This window comes from Myxocyprinus asiaticus, chromosome 24 (assembly GCF_019703515.2).
Source record: "Myxocyprinus asiaticus isolate MX2 ecotype Aquarium Trade chromosome 24, UBuf_Myxa_2, whole genome shotgun sequence".
Classification (NCBI taxonomy): domain Eukaryota; kingdom Metazoa; phylum Chordata; class Actinopteri; order Cypriniformes; family Catostomidae; genus Myxocyprinus; species Myxocyprinus asiaticus.
Genome location: NC_059367.1, coordinates 21,519,055 through 21,531,436, shown reverse-complemented (window position 1 = coordinate 21,531,436; position 12,382 = coordinate 21,519,055). Strand labels below are relative to the sequence as shown.

Genomic DNA, 12,382 nt, shown 5'->3' with positions numbered 1-12,382 from the left:
TGCTATACTTTGGGGACAATATTCATTAAAACCTTCCTTCAGGGACATCCTCAATTTGTATTCTTTTTTTTCTTCTTTTTTTTTTACTGTAAAAATGCTAAACGTTTTCTTTCATGGGTAGGTTTGGAGTTTGTGTAGGGCTTAGTCTGCAGTTATAATAATTGGTTTCCTATAAAACAATAGAAATCTATGATATGTCCCCATTTAGATACTGTTGCAAGGTAAACAGGTGCGTGTGTAGAGTTTTATATGAGTCTTGACCTTTTTGTAAAATGATATTACGTGATTCCTTATATGCATCGTGTCCACAGAGTAGCACTAAAAGCAAGTTAAATTTGCTTTCAGACAAATTCAGTTTTTAAGGTAAACACTCTATGGTGTTTTAAATCAACAAAACCTACCTACCCAAAACCTTAAACCTAAACTTTAAACCTTAAAATGTATCACTTTACAAGTTATGCGCTATAATAAAAAAAGTTTAAATGTTATAAGCATTGTGTGTGGAACAGAGCAAAAAGTGAGTGTTTATAAACTGATAATCTGATGCTGTCGTTGTGATTTGTGTGAAAGGGAATAGAAGTCATTGTTGTTACAGTGCCTCTAGTACGCGATACTTACACCGCAATACTTACAACGAGCAAAAATGTATGTATATTAATGTGATTCTATGAGACCAGGTTGGACATATGAAACAAATACCACTTTTGATAGAGATCAAAAGACCTAGTCACTGATTTTAGGATGTTATTCAGTATTCAATTTTTATGGGGTCCTGGGTAGCTCAGCGAGTAAAGACGCTGACTACCACCCCTGGAGTCGCGAGTTCGAATCCAGGGCGTGCTGAGTTACTCCAGCCAGGTCTCCTAAGCAACCAAATTGGCCTGGTTGCTAGGGTGGGTAGACTCACATGGGGTAACCTCCTCATGGTTGCTATAAAGTGGTTGAGGTGCTCTCGGTGGGGCACGTGGTGAATTGTGCATGGATGCAGCGGAGAACAGCGTGAGTGGTAACGCACTCGACAAGCCACGTGATAAGATGCGTGAATTGACGGTCTCAGACGCTGAGATTCGTCCTCTGCCACCCAGATTGAGGTGAGTCACTACACCACCATGAGGACATAGAGCACATTGGGCATTCTGAATTAGGGAGAAAAGGGGAGAAAATAAAACAAAATTTTTATACAATGCCTTTAATAAATTGAATATATTTGGCTACAATGGCTGTTTAGATGAAATTATGGTTTCTCTGATTTAAAAAAAATATAACTTTTGCCGAGATATATAGAATATCGTCATATATATCTGAAAAATATCAAGATAATTTTTTTTTTTGCCATATCACCCATCCCTAGTTACTAGGTTACCATACGTCCTATTTTAACACACAATTTTTTATCCTGAAGTGCAGCTCAGCACTCCCTCCACATTCTCCTCATATAATATGTAACTGGACAGAAAAAAGGAGTTAAGTAAAAGAGGGTGGCACACGTCTAAAGCCGCTAATGGGGCGCCGCTTAAAAGAGCACAAACAGAAGCCAAACCACAAAGCTAAGTGTTAAAACAGTGTTATAAATAACTAACACATGCAACAAGCAAAATTCACTACCCGCATACATCAGTTAAACTCTCTCTCAGCCATTTAAGGAGTTTACCATAAGACTTTGGAGTTTTACAATCACTGGCAAAGAGATAAAGATAAATCCAAACACACACCCCCACACACAGTTCTGGGCTTCTAGGGTTTGACAGTGTGAGGTATTATGATATAAACCTTAAATACCCTTCCCAAAGCTAAACTTCAGAGAAAGAGTTTTGTTCTTTCTTTATTATTGTTGCGTGCAAGTTTCACAACACAATAAGATATAAATGCTTTTAAGGGATTGGTTTCCAGAACACAGTATCTAAACAGTGAAATACTGGCATACACACACTTACGAAAGTGCATATGCAAAATCATGGATGACTGGTTATATGTCATTTAGCAGATGCTTTGTTTCACAAAGATTCATAGAGAAACACTAATTGCAAAGCCACTCTGAAGTAAAATGTGGTTTAATGTCCTGCTCAAAGGCACAATGGTGGCAGATGATCTCAATAACTCTCCAGTTCATGAATCAACTCTGTGTCCCCCATGGATCAACACACACATCTGAAGACAATTAAATAAAACAGAGACACAGACAATTTAGAGCCATTCACATTCATTCTCTCTCTTTTTCCCTATATATCTTTTATAAATTACTCCTTATTTTCCTCACTATAGCTTGGAGATTGTGTGTCCTCATTATCTACACATGCACACACACGCACACAAATTCTAATAACTACAGACAAACCAAACCCAAACCTTAAAATAAAACTTTTAGCAATTTTAGAATAAAATAAAAAAAATTACATTTTTCTAAATGGTGACACCACAAATGTCCCCAAAGTGAGGTTTTCTGGGGGGGGGGAAATTGTCCTTAAACTTTAGTATGCCTGAAGCAGTGTTGGGTAAGTTACTTAAAAATTGTAATCCATCACAAATTACTAATTATTTCTCTAAAAACTGTTATTAGATTACTTTATTAATTACTTCATTGAAAAACTAATCACATTACTAATTAATTTACTTTTGAGCTACTTTCTAAAACACCTTTCCGCTGATCATATTCAAAATAATGTCTATATTTCTTTCTTGTTTATTGTTACACACAAGTCATACACTCAGCACCTCAAATTTCACAATGACTCAGTACGGGGCCATAATTCATGTTTTACATATACATATTACATTACATATTTTACAATACATTTTTTTTTTTAAATAAGCATAACCCTATGATGTACTTAAAAGCAATTAAATTAACTGAAAGTCAGGAACTGTAATCTGATTACAAGAATATAAAATGTAATGCATTACACTACTTTTCTGACTAAAAAAAATCATTAGATTACAGTAACTAATTACTTTATAATTGTATTACTCCCAACACTGGCCAAAAGTGGTCAAATGTGTAGTATGTCCGAATCCTCAGTTTTTATAAAACAGCAGTGAAAAATATCCATATGACCTACTGTATCCGACAATATTTTGAAGTTATTTTTAATTTTAATGCTATATACCAGACTGATCTCACAGTGAAATCGGAAAAAGTTGGTTGACCTTCTTTTTTCTAAAATCAGTATGCTTACTGAAATGCGAAACACTGCCCCCAGTGGCCAAAGCGGTAAGTGTTGTTGGGCGTATGGGCAAACGTGAGCTCCATTTTCCAGGTGTAATGTCCACGGAGTGGTGCCAAAAGTAATTGCTGAAGTGAGTTACTGTAATACAGTAAGGAGGGATGCATATTTAATAAACTGTATAAACCTAAACCTAAACATCAGTGGAGTAAAAATGTAATGTTAAAGGAAAAAATGCAACCTTGGGATCCGAACCCAGGTCTCCCACACAACTGACGCAGTGCCCTTCCGGTCAGGGGAAGTTAAACACACTGAAGCCAATGTAAAAATGTCTGATAGGAGATGGCGCTTGTCAGTGAGTCAGCACAATGTGGCTGATCCTACAGGAACTCTTGAAAACAACATGGCGACTTCCTGTGTGATCATGTTGCATTTACATCAAGAAAGTTGCTCATTGTGGTTGAAATGTACTTGTTGAATAAAACCTTAGTGTAATGACCATCCTTAAACAAATTGTCAATTTGGTCACTTCTTGGGCCTGCTGAGTGATTTAGACTCTTCCTTTGTTTATAAATCCATTGTCCACAAAGTTTACGTTAAATTCCATGCTGATTATTAACTTCTTGATGTTACAAATAAAATTGAAAGAAAAATGCAATGTTTGCCAAACAACTACAACAAATTAAACAAAAGTTCAGCACACAAACAAAGGTGAAGGTCTAAAGACCTTGTACTCCCAGCAGGCCCCCTCTCAACAAGCAACACCTGGGCTTTAAGGCATCACCTCACCTGCACAACTATAGAAATACACTTGTTGTTACTACTGTACATTATACATTTGGGTCATGGGACAATGCTCACAATCCTGTATGAAGTATGTCCTGGAATGCATATATACTACTTCTGCATACCTAATGAATGAAGTACGGTCTTCATCAAATGCATTAGATACTCTGACATTACGCACATTTGGACTCAGTTTTAAACTAAGAAAACCATACATACAAACTCATACACAAACACATAACGTACACACATTACACTACGTTGCTTTGCATCTGCGGCCCGCTTTTCACAAGCCAAAAAAAACATAAATTTCCCCTGCCACCTGTTCCTAGGTGAGCGTATTATATTTCTCACACATACACACACTTACATAGTGTGGATTACACAGGTAGTCTGGTCTGTTTCTTGTAGCAGTGTAAATAATCTGCTCTGTTAAAATAACAGTTCATAATCACCAATTTAATAAGGTAAACCTGATAAAATGACAACCTGAAACTACACAGTGGTTTGAGTTGGCATGCACTCCAACTCCCCAAAGTGACAATAAGATGCTGTGTGCCAGAAGATGTGTAACACTTTGGAAACAGAACTAAAACTGTAGTGTTAGTGTCAGAATTAACTGTGTAGTTACACCACCCACAGAAACACACACACTCACATCTTATGAATACAGTTCTGCTGATAAACTGATGCATTTCTTACAAACACTCTGGTCATTATGCCTATAATCATATCCGTGTGTTCATTATAAATGAGAAAAAGTGAAGGGTTTTAGAAAGGGACTATGAAAGTAGGCTATGATAAACGTAAAGCAGAGTTCACAGTTTAATTATAATCAGTGACATATGCAAATGCTGATGAAACAAAAATGTATTCCTTTCCTCTCCCTCTCTCTCAAACTCTTTTCTTACATCAGAAGTCTTTCCACACAGTGGCATGCCACCAACTTTCTAAACAACCATTAATAACAGATGCGTGTTGGCATCTGTCCTACCTTTTAGATGCTCACTCTTTGGTAAAAAAGTGAATGTGAATGAGAGAGATTTAGAAGTTTTGCATTAGAGCTGGCTGAGCCATTTGCCTTATGGATTGCGTTTATTCTTAGTTTTGTTTAAAAGCTGTGTGCCTCAACGTGATTAAGAGAAAATGAGTAAGTGAGAAAGGATATATGAATATATAATATATGAATATATAACCCTCAGGAGGAAACAAGTCTGCATGGGAAGTAAATCATGGTCTCCATTCTAGTGTAGACAGATACATTATTATACAACTTAGATGTATTTTATCATGCATTTGTGTGTGAGTGTGTGTCTAACAGTGTGTGCGATCAGTATCAGGTTAATCTTTTGAAGGGCTTCGGGCTTGTTCTGTTAGCAGTTCTGTGATGGAACTAATTGATTTGGCTGGTGCAGCGTGCAGCGGGGGAGATAGGTCAAAGTCGAACATCGGCAGGAAGATCTCATGGTGTCCTCCCCAGGCACTTAAAATACACAACACTACTCTGATACACACACATACACACTGTCAGGAACACATTTTCCTCCTCAGATAACAAATCTAATGCAGAGTATCTCAACATTTCACAGCATGTTAATACTTAAACTCTCCAAGACATCTCAGATTTACACTGACTACAACCACTAATACACATTACTCTATTGCTCACAATATACACTTGCAGTCACAAGTTTAGACACACTTAAGTGAATTAATGTTTTTCGTGATCTTAACTTTAATGCTTGAAATTAGTTTAGTAATTAGTTTACCAACATAGAGTACATTCACTGAGCACTTTATTGGGAACATCTACTTATTCATGTGATTAATCAGCCAATCGTGTGGCAGCAGTGCAATGCATAAAATCATGCAGATACGGGTCAGGAGCTTCAGTTAATGTTCACATCAACCATCAGAATGGGGAAAAATGTGATCTCAGTGATTTTGACCATGGCATGATTGTTAGTGCCAGATGGGCTGGTATGAGTATTTCTGTAACTGCTGATCTCCTGGGATTTTCATGCACAACAGTCTCTAGGGTTTACTCCGAATAGTGCCAAAAACAAAAAACATCCAGTGAGTGGCAGTTCTGCTGACGGAAACACCTTTTTGATGAGAGAGATCAACGGAGAATGCCCAGACTGTTCGAGCTGACAGAAAGGCTACGATAACTCAGATAAACACTTTGTACAATTTTAGTGAGTAGAGTAACATCTCAGAATGCACAACATGTCGAACCTCGAGGCAGATGGGCTACAACAGCAGAAGACCACTTCGGGCACTTTATTAGGACCATAGTGTTCTTAATAAAGTGCTCAGTGAGTGTAAATTGTGCCTACATTCACATTTCTTTACAAAACGAACAACTGATATATCTAATGGATGAGTTAGACCGGATAATGATGGAATAAAAGCCAACAAGTTCTCAGCATTCACGGGAACTGCTTCAGTACTGTTTAAAAAGCATCACAGGATGCACCTCATGAGATTGGTTGACAGAATGCCAAGAGTTGTAACCTAGGCAACTTTGAAGAATCACATTTATGATTTTGATTTTTTTTTTTTTTTTTTCTGTCACAACACAATTTCTGTACTTCCATTTGGGTTATTTCATAGTTTTGATGACTTTTCAATAAAATTACTCTAAAATTTGGAAAATAGTAATAATTAGGAACTGATACAGTAGGTGAGTGCAAACTTTTTACTGGTAGTGCATTTATGTACATATAAGTAATTCTAAAGCACTTGAGTGCAACACACGACACAAATTCTCCATAGTATCATCTATGTTCTGTTTCCTCTAATTCTCTCACTCTCTCTCTGTCTGTCTGTCTTCATTTGTCACACACACTCACATTACTTTAGGGCATATTCGCTATACTAACTCTTTTACAAACTGGTAAACACATAAAACCCCTAACACATAACCTCTCTCTCTTTCAGTCCCACTCTCCCTCTCCCCCTCAAATCTACTTTTGCTCGCTTATTTTCTCAGCGTTCCTTTTGTCAGTTCCATTCTTTCAGTCCCTCTGTCTTCTCCAGCTCCCTGGCCTCTCTTGATCCTCTCTCTCCCCGAAACAAGAATCAGAATGCGAGGGTTAAGATAAACCCCTCTGGACAGCAGCCATGAGAGTCACTGCCTTCCCCTCTGTACACACACTCACACAATAAGACTCCAGCAGCTAGACTAAACACCTTGTTATGGCTACACACATGGACTCCAAGACTCGTTTACACATTTAGTTTTGAGGTCACACACAAATCTCCTCACTGAAAATATAAAAGCATTTTAATTCATAGCTGTAAAAAATATTTTGTTATATAACCTAAAATGTCTGCTTCTTATTGTAACATCTAAATTAACTGGTTTAATCTAGAAAAAAAATATGACAAAAGTTTAAAATAATAATAATAATAATGACAAAATGTAATCCTACATTTTTTAATGTAAAAGAAAGAAAGATTCTTTCTCCCAAACACATAATCTTAGTGACAGTGGGTGAAATTCATTCAATTGCCTCTCAATCTTCTGTCTACACTTATGCCGTTTCTCCAGTCATCCCTTGATTTTTCTGACACTGCTCTTTTTTTCTCATTTATTACCCTGACCCCTTTCAGCAGTGTATTCATATGTTTGTGTATGTGAATATTTGTGTATGGAGAAGGCAGCTGTCTTTATGCACAAAGTGTTCGAAAGCATTAAGGCTGCAATTAAGTGTGAATGTGTTCATGATGGTTCTCAGGATGGTCATCAGCGCAGGGGTTAAAAAAAAATAAAATCATAGTTTAAGTGACCAACAGCTGCTATGGTTGTTATCAGTGCGTGTGATCAAGTCCAGGGCTTGAGACCTAATTGCGGTGAGCTACGATCTCCCCTCAACTCAGGAGGAAACCGCCACAATATAGCATTGTCCTGCTATGTTATGCCAGAATGCTTGACTGAAGCCACAAGGATGGAAGGAATGTGTGCATCCATTTTGCACAGTAAAAGCATTCATTATTCTGTCTCCTGCTCATGGATACATTTTTATACAGTATGTGTGTCATGCCAAACCTTCAGCCTGAAATTCATTTCCTCAACAGCCGTGACACATGGCCACCGTAGATGTACCAGGAGTCTGTACCTCTACCTCTGTGTCTTGGTTTTGTACTTGTCTTTGCCCTCCTTTTTTCCCTAATATATATATATATACACACACACCGATCAGCCATAACATTAAAACCACCTGCCTAATATTGTGTAGGTCCCCCTCGTGCCGCCAAAACAGTGCCAACCCGCATCTCAGAATAACATTCTGAGATGCTATTCTTCTCACCACAATTGTACAGAGCAGTGATCCGAGTTACTGTAGACTTTGTCAGTTTGAACAAGTCTGGCCATTCTCTGTTGACCTCTCTCATCCGTCCACAGAACTGCCACTCACTGGATGTTTTTTGTTTTTGGCACCATTCTGAGTCAATTCTAGAGACTGTTGTGTGTGAAAATCCCAGGAGATCAGCAGTTACAGAAATACTCAGACCAGCCCATCTGGCACCAAGTTAAAATAATATTTCACCCACAAATGAAAATTCTTAAAGAAAAAGGAGGGACAAGAAAAAAATTATAATCAATGTTATGCCAAATATGCTGTTGATTGAACGTAAAGGAAAAGTTCACCCAAAAAGGAAATTCTCTCATAATTTACTCACCCTCATGCCATCCTAGATGTATATGACTTTCTTTCTTCTGCTGAGCACAAATGATCTTGCTTCTAAAGATATGGATTTAACCACTGGAGTCGTATGGATTACTTTTATGCAGCCGTTATGTGCTTTTTGGAGCTTCAAAATTTTGATACCATTCACCTATATTGTATGGACCTACAGAGCTGAAATATTCTTCTAAAAATCTTTGTTTGTGTTCAGCAGAAGAAAGAAAATCATACACATCTGGGGTGGCATTTTGGGTGAACATTTCCTTTAAGCTCAATAAACAGCATTTGTCACATTACACTGATTATTATTTTTTTAAGAAAAGGAGGGACGATTCGAAATATTTTTTGTGGTAATCAACATTATGCCAAAAATGCTTTTGATTGAGCTTAACTTGTATTGAACCCAGAATATTCCTTTAATTCTGTGTAAATTCTCTCTCTCAAACTTTGGCTTGTTGTCAGTGTGGGTAAGCTAAATCTCTCCTTTGCTAAATAACCCTTTATATATATATATATATATATATATATATATATATATATATATATATATATATATATGTATGTATGTATATATAGTTTCAGAAAGGCAATATTGAGGGAGTGAGAGAACTTGAAAGACAGAAAAAAAGGAGGCAAGAGGAATCACCCATCCATTTGCTGACAGAGTCTTTAGCTAGACCTCATCAAACCCTCCACAAGCAGCTGAGCAACACTACAAAAACAAACTCATTAGCCAATTCATGGAAACTAAAACAAACATATCTGGCAGCCTCTGTGCCTGTGTGTATGTTCAACCGTGATAGAGACTGAGTGCCAGTGTGAGTACAATGTATGAATGCATAGGGGTGTGAAAGTGTATGAGGGAGGAAAACTGTTCTATATTGTGTGTGTGTGTGTGTGTGTGTGTGTGTGTGTGTGTGTGTGTGTGTGTGTGCACAGTTCATTGCCCAGAGGTCAGAAGTGACCTACCAAAGGACCCCACAGATCCACACCAACACACACACTTAGTGCTCAGCTGCTGGCATTTACAGGCTGTCCCTCATTTCCCATTCAAAACATAACATGCTCCCTCCAGACCCATCCATACAATTCTGAAAGCTTGATGAGTGCATGCATGCGCGCGCTGCTTGATTCAGCCTTTTCAGTAGACAGGCGCGCGAAGAATGACGAATAGCTGTTAGGAGAACCTTCAGCTGTGATTTATTTTTTCGTATGAGAATCTAAATACATTTAGCCCAAATGCATGGAACTACAAGGCTGATCGTGATCAATGCATCAGTGGAGAAAGCCACAGAGCGCGCGCATTAAGGCTTAAGCCCAAAGTATACTATTTTTTTATTTTTTATTTTTATTTTTATTTATTTTTTCGAACACTCAGCGTCTGCGTACAGTCGAACGCGACTGTATATCACTGTCAAAATATACTCCATTTGACAGTGCGTGTATACGCAAGCGTTTGGCGCATGCGCGCCACGACTGCTATGAGACGCGGGACAATTTCTCTTCAGGAGTTTAGACCCATAAAGATGTCTTTATATTCCTTCAGACTCGAGTGAAACAAATGCATGTATCTCTTGAACTCCTCACACACGCTCTTGACGTGCATATACTGTTGTTGTTTTTACCTTCGTCTCCTGTTATTTACCGGCGATTATTGCCACCTTGTTGATCCACTAATTCGTGCAAATAATTCCAGGCACATACGCAGTCTAGTAGAATCGGGCTGCACGCGTTCAGTGCTCGAGCACTTTGCTGATGACGAGACTTGCGTCACGCGTCCTGTACCTAAGTATACTTTGGGCTTTAGATGACCACATTAAAATCTGCACAGATGCGCTCTAGTCACGCACGCATACTGCTGGAGAGAAACCGGACACCCGACTCAGCTTATAATCATTCATGAAAAAAAGCTTAAAGGAGCACTGATAAACAATTAATACCAACTACTGCTTCACATTCCTGTCATCACCTGACGCCTCATTTCAAGTAGCCTGCAGGTAAACTAATGTTAAGCACTATATTTGTATTACGTCCAAAGCAGCAGAATCTAATAACACAGTTAAATCATATCAAACTCCTTTATGCCATCGCAAAATTCTCCTTGCAGTCTATAAATCCTCGCGCGCCTCGGAGAGTCCGACCGCGAGGAGGTGAGCGCGTGCCAGGAGAGTTCGAGGGCATGGATCCCGGAGTTCTGGATAGAGAACAGCTGGAACAGTAGCCTGGAATTCTGAATTCTGACCTACTGTATTCTGACGTACTGTTGCTTTTTCCCACCATAAAAAAAAAAAAAGGAAAAAAAAAGACCAGCCACAACATCTGTGTTTCAGCCGAGCAGTTACTGCTATGCAAAGACGGAAAAGGCAATGTAATCATGTTCAACCGTGCATTCAGATTTTGAATTGATAAGTCACGAAGGGACTGTGCGCAAAGTTTGAAAAACGTCTCCTTAAATGTGACAAGCATGGAAACGGATGGCAAACGTAACAAGGATAACATCTTACTGCCTGAAAACATTATTGTGTGCTCTGATTGCATTGCACACTGTTTCCACACACATCTGTATTGTATGTACACTAAAACACACATACACACACACATACACCTACCGAGGGATGGCAACAGCATCATTACCACTCTAACGGTGAAAAACAATCATTAATCTACTTTCAGCACTGGGTCGTGCTCTCTCCTCCCAGTAGCCTACTTAAAGGTTAACGAGGCAGGAAATTTTACGTCTATTCATTAAGTCTTTGGCTTGGAGTTTCATGTTTAGGATATATCCAAACCTAAATGATAAATCAATTGGACACATTCAGATAAATATTATGTGAACACTTTACCTTTGTAAGACAGGCGAAGACGCGGCACGTTCAGTTTATTGCTGGAGGCACACGACAGGACCACCGCTAAAACCAGAACCGGTAATTCCATTTTGAATGGACCACTTTGAATGGACCTTCCTTTAGTTTTACTCTAACGGTAATAAGGACTTCCAAGCACACACACACACACACAAATTGTTGGACATCCGCAGCGGAACCTCTGAGATCTTAGGTTAAGCACGAGTCGCTCGCCAGTGCCCGCGTGCGCTATTTTCCCATATTATACATCTCTCTCTCTCTCTCTCTCTCTCTCTCTCTCTCTCTCTCTCTCTCTCTCTCTCTCTCTCTCTCTCTCTCTCTCATCTCACAGAGAGTCCGGTCGTTCAGTCTTGAGAAACACCCTCCCCGCCCTATTCCTCACACAGAAGAATTAAAGAGCTAAACGGGTCTCCCGGTGCTCGCGTGTCCCTCGCGTTTAATTCCAGTGTGCTTTTACACGGCTATTTTCCACACAACATTATCAGAAGCATTAATACTATGTGGAACAGTATGTTACTGGGAGGAACGCGGACACAAACACTGACAAGAAGATTATAATAAAAAACAATGGCTAGAGTTTATATGCATGAATAAATAACACATACATTAACAACTAACAAATGTAGTGGGGTTTGATGTAGAACAATTAAATCTGTTTAAGGTGTGGTATTCTCTAGCCATGACATTTCTGCTGTGGTGGGTTCATAATAACAATAAAACAATAATAATTTCATTTCATTGCTACTTCTCAACTTTACGTACGAATTGGTACGAAAAATATTCTCATGATATTGTATCAGTACTTTAGATCCAAGTTTGGAATAATGCGCAGATTTAGATACTTTAATTCACCAAAGTGGCATTCAACTGATCACAA

General features: G+C 38.5%; 1 protein-coding gene across 1 annotated transcript in view; it reads right to left on the bottom strand.

Moving 5' to 3' along the window:
• Positions 1-11,746, bottom strand: part of sema3bl (sema domain, immunoglobulin domain (Ig), short basic domain, secreted, (semaphorin) 3bl) — a 43,505-nt gene extending 31,759 nt beyond the window's left edge. Inside the window, exon 1 of the mRNA XM_051652502.1 lies at positions 11,485-11,746. Within this exon, the coding sequence (XP_051508462.1) occupies positions 11,485-11,575 (91 nt within the window). The 5' untranslated portion in view covers positions 11,576-11,746. The remainder of the gene's footprint in view (positions 1-11,484) is intronic.
• Between the last annotated feature and the right edge of the window lie 636 nt (positions 11,747-12,382).